At 42.6% G+C, this 18,339-nt stretch overlaps 1 protein-coding gene across 3 annotated transcripts in view; it reads right to left on the minus strand.

The window, feature by feature from the left end:
- Positions 1-1,207: 1,207 nt before the first annotated feature.
- Positions 1,208-18,339, minus strand: part of pum2 (pumilio RNA-binding family member 2) — a 59,819-nt gene continuing 42,687 nt past the window's right edge. For 2 of the 3 annotated variants that reach the window (XM_084314982.1, XM_084314980.1), the window contains exons 15-23: positions 16,242-16,509; positions 15,697-15,826; positions 14,189-14,323; positions 13,066-13,203; positions 10,972-11,097; positions 10,615-10,686; positions 8,283-8,404; positions 7,341-7,533; positions 1,208-2,519 (exon numbers count right to left, since the gene is read on the minus strand). In XM_084314982.1, the coding sequence (XP_084171108.1) occupies positions 2,388-2,519; positions 7,341-7,533; positions 8,283-8,404; positions 10,615-10,686; positions 10,972-11,097; positions 13,066-13,203; positions 14,189-14,323; positions 15,697-15,826; positions 16,242-16,509 (1,316 nt within the window). In that variant the 3' untranslated portion in view covers positions 1,208-2,387. The remainder of the gene's footprint in view (positions 2,520-7,340; positions 7,534-8,282; positions 8,405-10,614; positions 10,687-10,971; positions 11,098-13,065; positions 13,204-14,188; positions 14,324-15,696; positions 15,827-16,241; positions 16,510-18,339) is intronic. The other variant, XM_084314981.1, reaches the window with a different exon arrangement.

Raw genomic sequence — 18,339 nt, forward strand, 5'->3', positions numbered from 1 at the left:
ACATTTCTTTTGCTTACAAGGTAGTAGCTGTTCCAAAATACAGCACTCTTCTGTACAAAAATAATTCTTGTCATATCCTGTGACGTTTCCGCGGTAGCAGAGGACTAAATTCAGCCTCTTTTTTTTTTAAGTACAGAGCATTGGTGGTCATTTTTGTTAACTGTCACACGTCAGAAAGACTATCAACATGAGGATGTTACGGCTCCGGTACAAATAGAGGCTGGCCTTTCCCATAACAGATTAAAAACAAAAACCATGCCAGATTGTGAAGCCATAAAAAGATTATTATTTTTTCTTCCTTTTAAAATAACTGATCAAATAAAACTGTATACATTATATTCAAGGGGAAAGGAGTGATGAATATACACACATCAAAATGCACATTTTTGCTTTTTTCCCCCCAAAGTGTAAAAGACATCCCATTTACAGCATCAACGTTTACAAATGTACAACTGTACAGACGAAATAAAAGCATCACTACCAATTTAGCAAGGCCTGTCAAAAACATCACAACTAGACATTTCAATTAAAACTAATAAACTTACACTTATTAACTGCACATATACTACATGTATTCTACAATTATTCATAAGAAGCAGAAAAGCCATCACTACTAGCATTACAGGTGAATCGTATTATCTTTTGATGGCCCCGCCCGCCTCCACCAATGCACTTGCATACCCAACCTAAGAAGGAGGAAAGAAAGAAGTGGGGGGGGGGGGGGACTAAAACAAAAGGAAAAACCAAAACATCCACAAGAGTTTATCGCAATCCTCACAATCCCAAACGATCCTCTTCTCCCATTCGCCACGCTACTTCTATCCCACTCTAGTCGGATTATACACCTGGGATTAGCACTTCACAAAAAAACCTTTGTCCTAACTTGCTCTGTACTTCAGGCGGTGGGGGTTACCATCAATGCCGCAGCCCCCCCCTACCCCAAAAGCAACAATATTTACTCGTACATAAAGATGCTATACATTTTTGCTAAAACTACTTCTAGGCAAGAGATGATATTCAGTACATAAAGATACAGTTTCTAGGGCAGTGTTCATCTCAAAAAACTACAAGACATAAGATGTTGCACAAAACATGATAAAGAAAAAAACCATTCCAAGTATTAACACCTGTCACAGCATGCCGACGCATACCCTCCCCCACCCACTACCACCCTGAAAAGCCCCCCCCCCGCCCCCACCCCCCAAGGTAATTTCCTGTAAAGATTACACCAGGTTACACACCCACTATACAACCAAAACTCATGCTCTGCTACTAAGAGTTATGTTAATGGTAGCTTCATCTGCCTGAAGCACTGAGCAACCACTAGCTAAATAATAATAATAATAATAATAATAATAATAATAATAGAATAGTAGTAGTAAGACAGTAGAGGTGGGGCTCAGTGGAAACTTAGCTTTCTATGGACGCAAACAGCTTGAGTTGTCGATCTCCACTGTTTAGTACCGATACTGTTCATCGCAAATGAGTCAAATCAAGCAAACTAAAAGCCGCTGGTCAACAGGGGTAATAAGGGCGCGTCCCTTGACGAAGAAAAGGAGGCAACAGAACAGAGGCAACAAAGAGCTACCACTGGATGACGCTACCCACAATCGAAGCATAGCTCTCCAAAGCCAAGTGCACTAGAAATTGGCCCTGAAGACCTTATGGGTAACCAACTGATTGGCACGAGACACATAGTTACCATCCGCGGATAGAAAAAGTTCATATCCATCCGTACTATGTAGTGCTATTTAAAATAAAAAATCAGCTGCGTTGGCGTGTCCACCACTGATTGTGCATGGGATTATGTAGAAATGCAATATTCACAACGCCTGGCTTTTTAATTAAAACAGCTGAGAAGATAAGAAGTTTGGGTACAAAAACAAATGGAAATGTTTTTTTGTTTTTTATCTTTTAAAAGGATCACTCAGTTTGGCCTTATAAAGTCACTTGCTGGTGTAATTGTAAGAATTGTAAATTTTCAGCAAATGTGTACATTTTTCTACAGAGAATTTACAAGGTAAAAAACTAAATGTACAAGATAATATATGAAAACCAGTCAGATACATCAATTACATCATAAACAATGGGTTTGTGCTTTACCCAGGAGACGGCCTGCAGACAGTGCGCCCCTCCCCCTGGTGGCTGTATAGGGAACCTCCACCAGTGGGAGGGGCCAGAGTGGCAGGGGTCAGACGTCACAGCATTCTTAGGTGAAGTTAAATCATATTTTTTGGTAATTCCCCGAAAAATGGGACAACAGAGGGTGTCAAAGGTTAACCCCTATGGCTAAGAAGCACCTTCAGAGAATAGGGTACGAGACAGGGGGCTAAGGAAGGCTCCTACTCTAGTCGTTTTAGGGGACCAAGGACGTCAGGGGGGGGAAACTACATGAGACCGTTTGTGGGGCCGCCAATGGGACCCAGATCGGATCCACTCTTCATGTAGTACTTTTCTAGCTTGGCCAGAATGTGCTTCCCGTAGGTGTACTTGCGTAAGGTGGCAATATGAGGCCGAATCTAGAAGGAAGAAAAAAAAAAGAGTAAAAGGTCAGTTGGTTCAAAGTCATTCAGGTTCCATCTCGTCAAAACGCGTACCATTTAGGAAGACGTACGAGGAAAGCGGACTGAATTTCTTTTAACGCTCAAAAACAATGTGTAAAACCTTTCGGTCTATAACATTCCTTTCAACATACAGGTTTAACACAATATTGACACTTATTACATGGCGTTTTCACATTCGCCGAAATGCTTGCTTGTGATTGGTCAATAGCCCCCCCGACTGTGGGACAATAATGACCGCAGTGCGCAGCTGTTCGCAATCAAGCCCACTGACACACACTGTTTCAGTGCAATTAGACACTGCCGGTGTTCTGCTGCCGGCGATGACAGGGGGCGGAGCGACGAGCGGAGCCAGAACGCAGCCAGAACCAGTGTTGCGAGTCGATGTAAAATGAATTAGGTATATTGTTAGTAAGTTAGCCATGTAATAAGCGGGATAATGTATAGCTATACTCGGTCATTGTCGCAAAATAATTGACCTTCACTGACGTTTAAAACACCTCGCCGAAGCGGCTCGGTATTTTAAACTCCGTGTCGGTCAATTATTTTGCGACAATGACCTCGTAGCTATACATTATCCCTTACATATCATCCGGAAACATTATGGAGAAGGCATTTCAATAGAGGCCTTGTGAGGAATGACTTCGTGTAGTTCTTACTTCCAACATCTGTAACCATTGGTAACCACTTTATATATCCAGTAATAAAACGCACATTTATAACATTTCCGTTGATATACGTCTCATATTATCAACAACACATAACAACCGTTGTTTCTTACAACATGGACAAATGGGCATTTTCAACATCACATGCAAGGCCTCTATTTCACTGGGCAAAATGGACGTGTGCTTCAACATTCAGCGTGATGAATAATGTAACAAGAGGAGGCTGGACAGTCTCTTCATACGTCTCATTACAAGATGGATTATTGAAGAGACATTTCAACCTCTTTGTTGTACCATAAACCTTGTATATTCATTGCACTTAAAACTTACGCATTACACCTGCGCACAAAGTGCAAGGGGGAATCGGTAGGAAGAAGAGGTATTGTAATCACTTGGGTCCGTGTACGTTTCTTTCGGTCTATGAGTGAGTCCATCAGTCACCAACGATGTCGGCCAAGGACCTGTGCTGCTGAATTTCTTCCAAATCCGTCAAAGCCATTGGTGAAAATAGTATTAAGTGCCAAGCAGGGTTGGGCTCGATTCACTTTAAAATCATCAATCAAAATTGTTTTATCGTTTCATGACGGTACATTATAATTTACTTTCAATTGTCAATAGTTTGGAAATTACAACCTTTTCACAATCTATAGGATTTCCAGCTGAGTAACAGTAGGCGTGGATGTGAGTGAGGGTGACATGAGGTCTACTCTGACCACACAACATTATAATGGTGTTCCTCAGCCTACTTGATATTCTCATGAATAATTCATGACTGGAGGAAGGAGCTTCCTGGGTGCTTTTGAAAACCTTTTTTACTGAACTGTATATATATATATATATATATATATATATATATATATATATATATATATATCTTTCCTGGGTCTTTCCTGGGACGAAGCGCAGGCCAAAGCACGAGACAGGATTCAGTGGCAGTGTATGATTGCGGCCTTATGCCCCAACCGGGACGAAGAGGATAAATAAGTAAGTAATATATATATATATACTAGGGGTGTAACGGTACGCGGATACGTACTGTACCGCCTCAATGTGGTCCTCCGGTACAGTATGTGCTGTGCACAGAACGATTGCAACGGTATGAAATCTTTTTTTGCGGAACTTAAATCCCCCCGGCCCTAATATAACACGCACAATTAACCGGATGTAGTTTGTTCATCCCACGCAGTGCGCAGCTACACTGAACGAGAGCTGTAATTCAGCATAGCATATTAGCCTTAGTATGGCGAGTCAATACTAACTGACCAGCCAGAGCTAGAAGATGCTCCCACAACATTCAAGTCTCCCGTTTGGGATCATTTCGGATTCCCAGTTAACCACAGTAATGGACAAAGACAGGTGGATTGCACTAAAGCTACGTGCCGGCTAGTCGTGACTGATGCACACTTGTGATGCAAGCCTTGCATCACAGTCACGAAAGGGGCTACGTTGCCGGCATTGTTCAACTTTATTGCAAACTTTATCACGCATTTGAAACGGCATCACCCTAATGTGAATATCACTGGTACACCGAAGAAGCAAACCCAGCTCCCTGTGGCATTCAAGCAGCATCTCGCTATTAATTCAGACCGGGCCAAAGCAATAACAAACGCCATATGCGTTTGTATAGCAGCAGATCTGCGACCATACTCAGTTGTCACAGAACACAGGGTTTAAGCACATGTTAAAAGTAATAGAGCAGCCCCGCTACCTAGTTCCCTCTCGTCCGTATTTCAGCCAGCAAGTCATACCAGCTCTGTATAAACTAGCCCCTTTCGTGACTGTAGCAAGCCCTGCCCCTGTATTCAAGCAGGGCTTGCTCATGAAAGGGGCTCTGTATAAACAAGCACACGCTACAGTTGTCCAAGGCATCTGCTATATAATAATCTTCAGATTTACATTAAGTGGTATTAGTAGGTTACAGCAGTAAGCATGAGTTTGCTCAGTAAATTATGGCCAATTCGTTTTATATTGTTTAATACAGCTAAATAAATAAATAGATAAATGAAGCAATTTTTTTTTACTGTACCGAAAATAATACCGAACCGTGACTTCAAAACCGAGGTACGTACCGAACCGTGGATTTTGTGTACCGTTACACCCCTAATATATACGCATCACTGGATATTTTAACAAACAAGTTACAACATCTTTCTTCATAAAATACACTACAAAAAGCACCATCGACTCCTTGCCCTCCCACAGGACACTATCTGTGCACACACTGTTCTTTCCAGATGCCAGACAACCTGTCGAACTCATAACACCTACCAACCAGTGTGTCAGAGGGGGTTATATATGCCACGCAGTACCCGGCCACTCCTTTATATTGGTATAATAATTACATAATGCATAAGAGAAGAGTGCCGTAAAAGACTCCAGAGCCCCACTAGTTGAACATTTCACGCAACAGTCAACACGACCACAGTTGCAACAATCTAGTTTTTGGGCTGTTGACTTAGGCTACGTTTAGACGGAGAGAGTCTGAACAGAAACCGCAAAAGTCGTCTTGCGGTCTCACTTTTAATTTTGCGTTTAGACTAGCGTTTTGGGATGGAATTCTCCGTGCAGACGAGGCTGTAACGACTCGAGACGACTGAGCCCCGCTGTCACATGATTGGCGCATATGTCACATGACGTGCTGTGAAGACCCGCCCTACTCTGCCTCTGATTCGCAGACTGTGGGTGGGGAATGTGATTGGACCAAAGCAGAGTCACTCACAGACAGTGGGTCCAGTCACGCCGCAGGACAGATTCTTGTGTATTTAAAAGTACTGCCAATGTAGCCTTCAGGTGATCGCCATGGATAGAATCAGACATGCTTTGTTTACGCTACTGGCGCATGCCTGTGATGTAAGCAGTACGCGCGACGAGAGCCTTGACAACCCTTTCGTCATCGTTTTATGCGGTTTGACAAGTTTAGATGATAACGCAAAGGTTTATCGTTTCTAGGAATTCCACCCTGGAAGGTGGTCTCACTTTTTTACGGTTTCACCCCGTAAAAACGCCGTTTCCGTATAAACGAAAGGCACATCCGAAAAAATATTTTTGCGGATTCACCTGCTAGCGTTTCTGTCTAAACAGGGCCTTAGTTCCTACAGACTTAATGAAGCAAGGAACTGATAATATATTTGAAAGGTAGCTCTAGTCTGTTCTCACACACCTGCTGAGCCACAGCCCTTCACCTGGTTCCAGCTCGGCTATATATCTAGATGCAGCCTCAAGATAAGATGTTCCTTTATTGACCCCCGTGAGGAAACGCAGGCGTCATAGCAGAATGGGGGAGGGGCGGGTACAGGTATGGGCAGGGTAATAGCAGGTAGACGATAAAAGTGACAAAATAGAGTCTGAAATGCAGTGAATTTCGCTTTCGCCCCAGTGCATTTTGTTAAAATGTCCACCGTTTGTTAAACTATCCAGTGTGCGGTTACTCAGTAAAATATATAATAATAAAACACAAAATAAATAAGCACTTATTCAAATGCACCCAGGAAGCTCCTTAGTTATATTGTAGTCTCCAGTTCCCAACACGTGTAGAAACATGAATGGTGGCACCAGTGATTTGCAATTGAAACAGCCGTCCTGTTGTAATTAGCATGGGGTGAGTTATGTCCTTGGAAGCGTTTGTAATAGATCCGTTTACAGTGTTCGAGCCAATCAGCAATAACAACAGAGTCACGTGACTCAAGTTGCCCCCTATCTGCACGAGCTGCTGCGCTAAAAAAAGTACAACAGGGCGCTATGGGAAATCCATGACACTCCCCTGACTAAAAGTAGTTTCAAACGAAAATGGCTGGATGTCATTTAGCCAAATCAGCATGGCTGTGAGTGAGAGTCCTTCACCTTTTACATATCTAGCTTTGGCATGGATTGATTAGATCACTAGCATGGCTAACAAATGCAAACATATTGTAGTCTGCCCCGTTGTTCTGACCAGGATTACGTATTTACATTCCTTTTTGCCCACATGATGCGCAGGGCACACCGACGTATACAGCGAACACTAGGTCTATAGAAAAGTCACTACCGACATCAAGGTGTGGGTCAGGAACCGGAGACCACTGTATGTTTGGCCTGCCGAGCTTCCGTTTGCCACGTCTTGGTCTCTACACACCTTGTGCATGATGATCTTGCGCTGCGCAGGCTCCGCCATGTCGATCATCCGCTGGACGACGTAGTTGGCGTACTGGTCCTTCATCATGGTGTAGAGGGCGCTGTGGGGGCCGTCCTTCTGGCAGCACACCTCGTCGATCAGCAGGGCCCTCTCCGCGCGGGAGGAGTGGATCACACACTTTTCTACCACGTTACTGAGGGAGAATGCGGTTGATGAGGCATACAGGGTGAAATGAGACATTCGAACAAATCTCTTATACAAAAGCTTTTTTTTTTCCCTTTATTGATCCCCTTGGGGAAATTCAGGTGTTGTAGAAGCATGAGGGAGGGGGGGGGGGTAAAGGTAATAGTAGAAAGACATAAATATAGACACAAAATTGGATCGGAATGTACAAATATGAGATAAATAAATCTGAGAAAACTATATAGTTAACTCTGTATGTAAAAATAAACCGCTACGAATTCTAAATATCAAAGAAAAAAAACTAGCCATTCAATTGAAATGTGAGATAGTAGAAAGAAAACTGTAGACAAGTCATGTCCATATAACTATAATATATATCTACAATCTTTATTTTCACAATAGTAGATGTTCAATATGGATATGAGAAAGTGCACTTTCTACATTGCACTACTTGTATCGTCTTTTATAACTATTCTTATATCGGCTTTTATACCTATTCTTATATCTGCACTTTATGCATTGCTTTTATTCAGTCAACTCTATGGACATTTTATACCCATGTTAATTTTATTTGCTGTGAAGCACTTTGAGCTACAATCCATGTATGAAAGGTGCTATATAAATAAAGGTATTATCATTTATGAGAAAATGACTATAGACATTTCCCAAATGATTCTGGAGGATGCGTTTCTACTTTTCACAAATTATGAACCTAAAATCCATTTCACGTGGAAATCTGACAGACGGAACTCTTCCTACCTTGCAAATTTATGCTGGCTCAGGAGGAGCACCTTCCCACGGACCTCAGCCACAATCTTGCTCTTGTCCTCGGGCCTCCCATGCTCCAGGACATGTTGAATGACATAATTGCCGTACTGATCCTGCAGGAGGTGACGGACACAAGCGTGTGATTAACTCCATGTTCCTTCAGCGCAGATCAACACCACACCCCCTATATCCCCTCCCCTCATTAGTGTTCATGCACTAGATTTCAGAATGGTCTTTGTTGACGTGAGATTATCATGCATAAAAAAACGACAGGTAAGACAGATGTAGGATATAAACCCCATTCGTAGTTGTGGGAATTAAACCATATGCCATTTTGACATGACTGCAGAAAGTCAAGACAAAACAGATGCTACTGGTGTGGAGCACCTGTTGCCCCTTCAGAAATGGTGTGACATATATGTTACGGGAGTGCTTTTAGTGGGAGAACTTATACTTGAAAGCAGCGTAGCAAGATGACACGACACAAAAACTCACCTGACCAGTTAATAAAGAACACAGTTCTGAATTTTCCGTTAATATTTTTGTAAATTAATTGCCATGTCTAAATTCCGAAAATCTTAAATGAGATTCATTGGAAACAATTATTTCCCCAATCGGCTTTATTGCGACTTTAAGCTCCGACTACTAAAGGTTATGTTAAGGAGGATTTATGCTGGAGAGATGAGTGGTTTGTCAGAGTAATTTTATCTTTTGTGCAGAGCACAGTTTAGTTTAACTTGTTTACCTTCTTCTGACAAACACAACGCTCATTGTTGTCAGTGACAGCTACCATTCACAGCTCTTCAAGCCTGTATTCAGCAGTTATGGAGGAAACTTTTTAACTACACCCGGGAAAAAACGTGTACCCATAATTTCCTAATTCACACATCCAATAATAGTATCAGCTAGGGATGGGCATTTGAAGGCATATCAATATTCTAATCAGTTAACCAAATTATTACCCACGAGAAGAAAAAAATATGAAACTAAATGTATCCTGAGGGGATACCGTGATCCTCGACTTCACTAAACAAATAACCATAACTGCAGCCGTCTTCCATTTATTGCTCAAATAACTAAGGAAATCCGAATGCAATTTGTTAAATTGAACATGGAAAAAGAAAAAAATTACTTGAAAATCTTTCAGCTGAATCAGTGCAGTCGACACAAAACAAAACCATCAGCTACGGTGGAACACCTGCCTCATTTAGAATAGAGGAATAACGGAACACCTGCCTCATTTAGAATAGAGGAATAACGGAACACCTGCCTCATTTAGAATAGAGGAATAACGGAACACCTGCCTCATTTAGAATAGAGGAATAACGGAACACCTGCCTCATTTAGAATAGAGGAATAACGGAACACCTGCCTCATTTAGAATAGAGGAATAACGGAACACCTGCCTCATTTAGAATAGAGGAATAACAGAACACCTGCCTCATTTAGAATAGAGGAATAACAGAACACCTGCCTCATTTAGAATAGAGGAATAACGGAACACCTGCCTCATTTAGAATAGAGGAATAACGGAACACCTGCCTCATTTAGAATAGAGGAATAACGGAACACCTGCCTCATTTAGAATAGAGGAATAACAGAACACCTGCCTCATTTAGAATAGAGGAATAACGGAACACCTGCCTCATTTAGAATAGAGGAATAACGGAACACCTGCCTCATTTAGAATAGAGGAATAACAGAACACCTGCCTCATTTAGAATAGAGGAATAACGGAACACCTGTGACCATCTCTAGGTTCAACAGCTGAAGGCGGCGAAACTGTGCTCGCCTCTTTTTCTTCCAAAAAATTAACAGTGCCGTCAAGTATAAATCCAGCCGTACAAACAGAACCAGCAACATGAACACTTTTAGTGCTCCAAGGTGTAAATAGTGTTTCTTCAAAAGCAAGTGATGTGAAATCAGAAAGGGGGGGGGGGGGGTACACATTTATCAGGAAACAGTTGACCTTGAGGGATTATCAGAAAAGAAGAAAAGCAAAGTGCTGTGTGAATCCTCTGTGGGGAAGAGAAAATAAAAAAAGAGGAGCCCAGTTGTAAAAGCAATGCCAAGAGAAAGAAAGAAGGAGGGAAGGAGGAGGGGGAAAAAGGAGGTGGCGACAAAAAGGAGGAAGAGGAGGCGTGCTCAGTGAGTTAGAGGAGGGCCTGCAAGGCGGGTGTGGCAGTCGGGAGGAGAGGTTCTCTACGGGTTAAAAAGGCGATTCTTTACAGAGAGAAAGAGACAGAGGGGAAAGAGAGGGGGGGAGACAGAGGGGAAAGAGAGAGACGAGGACATCCGCGTGAGGGAGGCAAATTGCTCTGACCTTGAACAGTGCATCGCTGGACACTGTATAATACGTTTTGGGTGTCATCTCCAATGAAACGCCTTGATATTTCTAGATGGAATAAGTGGGGGGCAGGGTGGATGTTTAAAATCATCATATCAGGTCAGATGGCATTGACAATTGGCAACTTAATTACATTTATCCTTACCATTAACCTTACACACAACATCTAAAAACGTCCAAGCAAATGGAAAGCACTAAAAAATGAAATGCAAAAATAATAAAAACAGGACACATGCACAATACAAGCTAACAAACACATTTTTGTTTTAAATGTTGCACTGGGTTTGGGGGTCAGAGATGAAACCAGGAGGGTGAGGCTATAGATGCGTTTACCTGGCCTAGCTGCTCAGAGTGCTGGTGCAGTTCTTCCAGGATGGGCAGCGTCTGCTCCTGGGTGCAGTGCTCCAAAATCCTTTGGATCACCCTGCAGCCATAGGGGTGGGTAGACAGCACAAACACCTGTGGGGGGCAGAGGATAGTATCAATGATTGATGATGATTACATTCCATCATCTTATCCATGTCAGGGATGATTAAAACGTGCCACTAGATGTCGCACTAGAGCACCAGCTTATCATTTATCCAATCGGGTGCATTCCACGTGGGGAACTGAAGTAGGGAGGGGATGCGTGAATATTTTAGGCAACCAACTTGTGTTTAGCGTTTCTCTGATTGGCCACTACGCCCATGTGACCGCGGCAGCGCGAGAGAGCTGCAGCGCGGAAATAGGCTGTCTATTGCCATTCTCTAAGACAAACTCTAACCTTAACCAGCTCTTTAACAGCGCCTAAACTTAACCCTTCTAACCTTAACCAACTCCGAAACAATGCCTAACCTTAACCAACTCCGAAACAATGCTTAAAGTTAACATGCCTAAACTTAACCGGCGAAAGAATGCACGTTAAAACAGACCGCAGGATCCACAGCAAGGTGGCGCTACCAGTTGAGCTAGTTGTCGATGTTAAAAGAGGGGGGATTACTGCTACATAATGCTGCCGCGACAGAGCTCCGCGGCAGCGCCAGATGAACGCACAGAGAGGAAACCGGTATCCATCTTCTTGTCTCTCTCTGGAGAAGACTGTAAGCCAATTTCCCAAAATGTTGACGTGTTCCTTTAATCACTAGAATAGTCTTACAGCCAGGGTCTCAAATTATCTTTGTTTCATCTGCCAAGGGCTCCTGTAGGCCCACTTTTCATAATAATATAATGGGCTACTGCTAAGACTACTGTGGCTTTTGTGATTGGGCTGGCCTCGTTATATCAAGGTAGCAAGGCATCTATGCTGAAAGTCATTTAGACCCCAGCCGTGTTATTATGATGGTTCTCTGTGGTAAATTATAGTTTATTCATGGCTTTTAAATAAATAGGTAAATGCCATCCTGTCCCATTGATATGGAAAGTAAATCAGCATACATCCTGTACCTTCTCTCTCTGACACACACACACCACACCTCTCCCCTACCCATCCATGTCAAACACTATGTAGCTTATCAACTCTCCACTATCAGTCTACGTCATTCTCCCCTATCAGTCTACGCCTACAGGCAGTCTGTTGTCATAATAAATCTAGTCAACTTCCTCTTGTAGATTAGATTGACGATTTCCTCACCTTTTACAGCTGGTCTTTTGCCAAAATATTGGTTGAGTCACAACAATTATTTACCAGGGAATATGGACACATTCTTTGTTCATCGTATTCATATTCTGAACAGGGAATGAGTCAGGGCAGCGCGGTGCCAATCACCAGTTCAAGAGACGGGAGCGACGGCATTCGTTAACAGTCATGAATGAGATTAATGTGTAAATGAGGCACAGCAGGAGAAATCATTAAAGAAAGTTGCGTAAACCCAGAGTAACCGGAGTTGCGTAAACCCAGAATAACCGGAGTGTCTGTAGCTAGTTAGCTCGCTCGCTCCCCCGTGCCATACTGACGCAAACTACGGTGGCCATCAGAGGACAACATTTTGAGAACACGAATAGAAAAGACTAACATGATAACAGAGGCAAATTCAAAAAATCTATTATTTTCTTTGAACAGGCATTTAGCCTGAGTTAATTTTGGACCCTGCTTACAACATTCAATGAACAAATATTTAAGACCTTCCCAAACAGAATCAAAGACTATTTAATACTTTTTAAGGCCTTTTATTAGCAAATGTTATTTAAACTTAATTCATTCATATAGCGCTTTTATCCAAACCGCTTTACAACTTATGCCTCACATTCACCCACTCACTCACTCACTGGCGGCGGGGGGGGGGGTCGACCATGCAAGGTGCCAACCTGTTAGGGGTCAAGTGTGTTGCTCAAGGACACTTCGACGACGAACACTGCCAAAAGGAGCCGGAATCGAACCGGGAACCTTCAGATTTTTTATGACTTTTAGAAAAAGGACCCACGGCCACCCGGTTATCGTTAGGAACCCACCTGGCCCTGGAAGGCGTCGATGATGAACTGTAGAGCCTGAGGCTGGACACACTCGATGCACTTCTGCACCACGTGGTTCCCATTCTGGTCCTTCACACACTTCAGCACATGCCCGTCCAGCTCACGAACAATGTCACTCTGAGAAGGAGAGCGAGATGAACTTTCCACTACATAGATATTGATCCTGCTTTCGTTTTAAAAGAAAAAAGGTATCCAACAGGAGTTCTTGACCACTAGTTCCCTAGCAGCAGAATTCCTGTGAAACCATCTATAGACAAGTTTCTTGTTTGTAAACACAATGTGTTCGAGGCAATCGGAAAAACCCGCTGAATCATGTGACCGAGTTGCCCTCTACCTGCGTTGAGCTGCTGTGCTAAGAAAATACAATAGAGCTCTATGGGGAAATCATGGCACTGCCCTGACTAAAAGTATAATGGAGCTGTATGGAGAAATCATGGCACTCCCCTGACTAAAAGTATAATGGAGCTGTATGGAGAAATCATGGCACTCCTGACTAAAAGTATAATGGAGCTGTATGGAGAAATCATGGTACTCCCCTGACTAAAAATACAATAGAGCTCTATGGGGAAATCATGGCACTGCCCTGACTAAAAGTATAATGGAGCTGTATGGAGAAATCATGGCACTCCCCTGACTAAAAGTATAATGGAGCTGTATGGAGAAATCATGGCACTCCTGACTAAAAGTATAATGGAGCTGTATGGAGAAATCATGGCACTCCTGACTAAAAGTTCTTTCAAAACAAAAAACACCTGGATGCAATTTTGCCAAATCGACACGGCTGTGAGTGAGAGTATTTAACCTTTTACATAACTAGCTCTGGCATGGATCGATAGCTTAGATCGCTGGCACGGCTAACAAATGCAAATATATTGTAGTCTGCCCCATTGTTCTGACCAGAACTTTTTGCCTCCTCGAGTCTATAGAAAACTATTTGGGTGGAGAAATGGGAATATAAAACAAAAGATTTTACAAGAAAACTCTGTTGGATACCTTTAAGTGTGACAGAAAGCAGGCGGGAAAGGAAAAGAGATGTAAAAACATGGTAATACAGTTAGGTAGCTGAAAGATTATTTAAAGAGATAAGTGAAAGTCCACTTACAATTACCTGCTGCTCAGAAGAGATGGACTCCAGGGCTTTCTGGATGACCCGGCAGCCGTACATCTGCAGAGCCAGGGGGAGGACGTGCCCTCGGATACGCGTTGCCAAGGCCAGCTTCTGATCTGCACTCCCAAACTGCTCGGCACAAACACAGGAACCACACTCACAACATGTTGCAAATGCTGGCCATTATTCAAATGCATGGTTCCTACACGCCTCTCCTTTCAAATTCCACCACTTGTTTTCTTTGCATCTTAAGTGAATCAATGTGCCTCATATCCTACTTTTTTTGGCGATTAAAAAATACATGCATAGAGTCCATACATCCAACACCAAATCCCACAATTCATAGCGAACAAGCGAGCGAGCTATCCATCTGGGACACCGGGATGTAGGGATGGGCAACACTTTTAGATAATCACTGGGAACTATTCAAAGAATGCCGGCACCCACCCCACGTGAACATATTTTATTTTCACTTCATAGCGAACGTGAGATAATCAAGCTAGCTGGCTGCAGTCATTGCCAACGGCTAGCTTTAGATATTTGGCAGGCAGACCAGGCGCAACGTAATTTCCGGGTACAAAAGCATTCATTCCAAAAATCACTTCAGTTTATGAATATACTGTAGCAACGGAGCATCTTCCAGCTGTTATGCTACCTGGCTAGCTAGCGAGCTGTACCCAGCATGATGTTCAGCGGTGTAACAGTTAATACAGGTCCCTTCTCAATACAGGTGCTGGTAGAAACAAGGGAAAATATATATATATTTAAGACAAAACGATAGTCACATTACCTATTAAATATTATATAATATAATAATTGAATGCCTATTCGAAAGTCGTTCGAAAGATGCCCATCCCTACTAAATGAAGGTATTTAAGTCTTAAATCAAAGTAAAGACATGAGCCAAACCCCCGAACGAAGCACAACATATTGATGTCTTAGTTGTATATAGTTGTTCTGTCACTGCATTTATGGTCAAATAAAGAAAACATGTTTCTTGTTAAGGTTTGGATTTTGTGTGCCCTGTATGCAACATCCTGTTATGAATTGCACTATTTTGGGTTGTTTTTCGAGATTTTAGATACGTTTTATACTCGTGCTACAAAAACATCAACCTCAGTTGCACCAGTGCCATGTGCAGAAAGTTAACGTACAGCCCTGCTAAGACCATCTTTTTTTATTAACAATCATGATTACGAACTTATGTAATCAGGAATTTTGTTATTGGGGTTATTATTCCTTCAAAATAATTAGATCTGCCAGCACAATGCTTGATGCTAAAGACAACACTGGGTGAAGCAAAAGATTATTCAAGATTAACAAATTCATAAGATTATTATTAAAAAGATTATGACCAAATGTCCATGACATTGCTGAAACATTTTGGATACAAATAATGTTCCCCGTCACATTTCCAGGCCTGGAAAAACTATTTTAGAGACGTCATGACTTTTCCAGGTTTTCCATAAGCAATCCTCGCCAACATCTTCTATGACCCCAACCTCAAAGAACTTCTGGATGACGTAGTTCCCAAACACGTCGGTCATCAGCTGGTACGCTGCCTGAAGAATCTCCCCGAACACCATCTGCCTCTCAGCGGGCGTGGCCCTCTCCAGCTTCTGTTGGATGAACCTGGTGGGACAATAGCGTGTTTACACGATTAATAACAGAAAGTTCTATTTAAAAAAGGTTGTGCATTTAAAAGTATGGACTTGCAACAGTCTTAACTTGTTATTCGTTGTGCCTATATGTATGAATCTACTGATAAGCGTCTTGTTTTGCAAGCTTGTTGTCGCTGTAAACTCATGTCTCATGAGTTGAAACAAAAGGTTTGAAATGAAGATTACATTTTTTTTTTCATTTAAAAAAAAGACTCGTCGACTCTAGACAATACTTTTTCAGCTCATCGGTAGCCAACAAAGTGACGTTTTAAAGCCACATCATGGCCGTTTCCACCATCAAATAAACAAGAATCATGTGCCCGTTTGCATTCAAGAGTCTGTAGCAAAGGCAGGAGGGGAGTCGTGTGTGTGTGTGTGTATCCCACCTGGACCCGTGCTGATCCTGAGAGAACTCCACCATGTGCCCCGGCAGGTCCCGGAGCTGCAGGTTGGGGAAGCGGTTGTTGCGGAAGTCCTCCAGCAGGCGGCTCCGTCCGGAGGGCATGACGTCGGAGCGGCTGTAGCGTGGCCGAGACGGAGGGAACAGCTGGCTGCTGGAGTTGAAGAGGCTGGAGGTTCCTCCGGTGCTGCGGTACTTGGCCTCGGCCCCGGGGGCGGCGGAGATGTAGCGCCCGCTGCCGTTCGTTAGGCCACCTGGGATCGAGAGACGGGGATTACACCCTGGCGGCCCGCGCGCATATTCTGCACAGACTCAAGCCCACCAGCGGCTTCAATTCAATTGCAATTCGGGAAATGGATTTTCTTTTAAAATGCAAATAATGAAAATCTTTGACTTGAACAGGGTTTTTATTATCCAACCTATCGACCAAGTAAACGGATGACGATGAAGTTCCATCATAGGCAAGTTGACGTCAACGTTTTCGATCCAGAACCTGCTCTCCAGCGACTGCCATCGCCCCACTGAAATCTACAAGCGCGTCTGTCTGAAGACACTCCCAACTCAAAAAGAGATTTACGATTTAAGTGCAGTCAGGAGGACAGAAATTAGGTTCTGAAGTACAGCAGGGGAGTGGGGTTGGGGAGCACAGCTGGGCCCGTTTCAATGGGCAGGAATACGTTGGTACTTCTACCAGGTGGGCCTGCTTGGTAAACCATTGGTTTCCTTTCCATTCATGCCTGTGCATGCCGTGTGGTGTGGCTGCCTACTGTACGCGAGTAGGGTGAGTCACCTACATGACATTACTGCTTTTTATCCATTGACTCATTATAGCTCCTTTATTATCTTGAAATAATAGAACACCCATCAGTTACTATGACATTGTTTATCATTACATACAATTTATCTATGCCTGTAGCCAAATGCTGAACAACTAAATTAGCTTTTTGGCTTACCAGCCAATGTGACTGGTAGATAAAAAAAGAAAAGAACTACCAGCCAGAGAGATATTTTACTGGCCAAAAAATATTAATTGGTTTTAGTATATCTCCATATGTTATGAGTATTATGTGTTATCTCTGCCAGCACAGGAGATGATTATTATAAAAAAATAAAAATGTATATAGGCTACACATATGTAAATCAATATCTTCCTTTTGAATTCAATAGGCATAGGAATCAGGATAAGCCAATTAGCCTAATCCATGTCCATTCTATTTACATGTTGCGCATGTTATGACTTTGAACGTCTGCCATTTCCACTGCAATGAAGGCACATGGGTAACAATATTAAAATAGACAAAATGTCATGGTCGACGTCAGACTCATTGTGGCAGCCCTAGTTCTGAATAAAATTGTATTTATTCAAGTACAGTGTATAAAGTTGCACAAGCTGCCCCCGAGCCATCACTGCACAAAATAAATAAATGGAAACACATGCTGGCATGTCATCATAGAGACGCTGAGCCCCTATACCATTGTTTAGGCCGGGAAAACCCTGGAATTGTCGATGACATCACTGGAGTGTGCTTTTTAAGATATTGCTGCAGGAAAATATATTCCGAGAGCCTGCGACTTCAAATCGCACTGGTTACAGAATAACTGATAATGGAAAATGATCAGCACATACATACATTGATAATGTGTACTTTCACAAACACCTCTCGCATACAGATCTATCACTCACCCAATATCTGTCAAACACGCTTATCACCTCTCCCCCATCTCTCTACAACGCTCTTCCCCATCAGTCTACGTCACTCACCCCTATCCATCTGCATGACTCACCCCCTATGTGTACAAATACACCCACTCAATTATGTCTACTTCCCTGAATAAATACATTGTTAGCTCGCCATTCTAGAGATCCAGGGTACGTATATATATTTTTTTTAAGTACTTGTTCTTTAATTTTTTTTGCAGCAGAACAGACCACTCATTCAAATTACATTTAATGTTGTAAATTCAATAGGATACTGGTTAAAGTGGTAGCAATTGGCAAATGCAATGAAAAGCCATCTAGCTACCGGGTCCTGCAGTCAATAATGGCCCAAACCACATGAGTTTTGAGTCCCAGCTCCTAGCCA

The sequence above is a fragment of the Notolepis coatsorum genome (assembly GCF_963971535.1).
Source record: "Notolepis coatsorum genome assembly, chromosome: 5".
NCBI lineage: Eukaryota > Metazoa > Chordata > Actinopteri > Aulopiformes > Paralepididae > Notolepis > Notolepis coatsorum.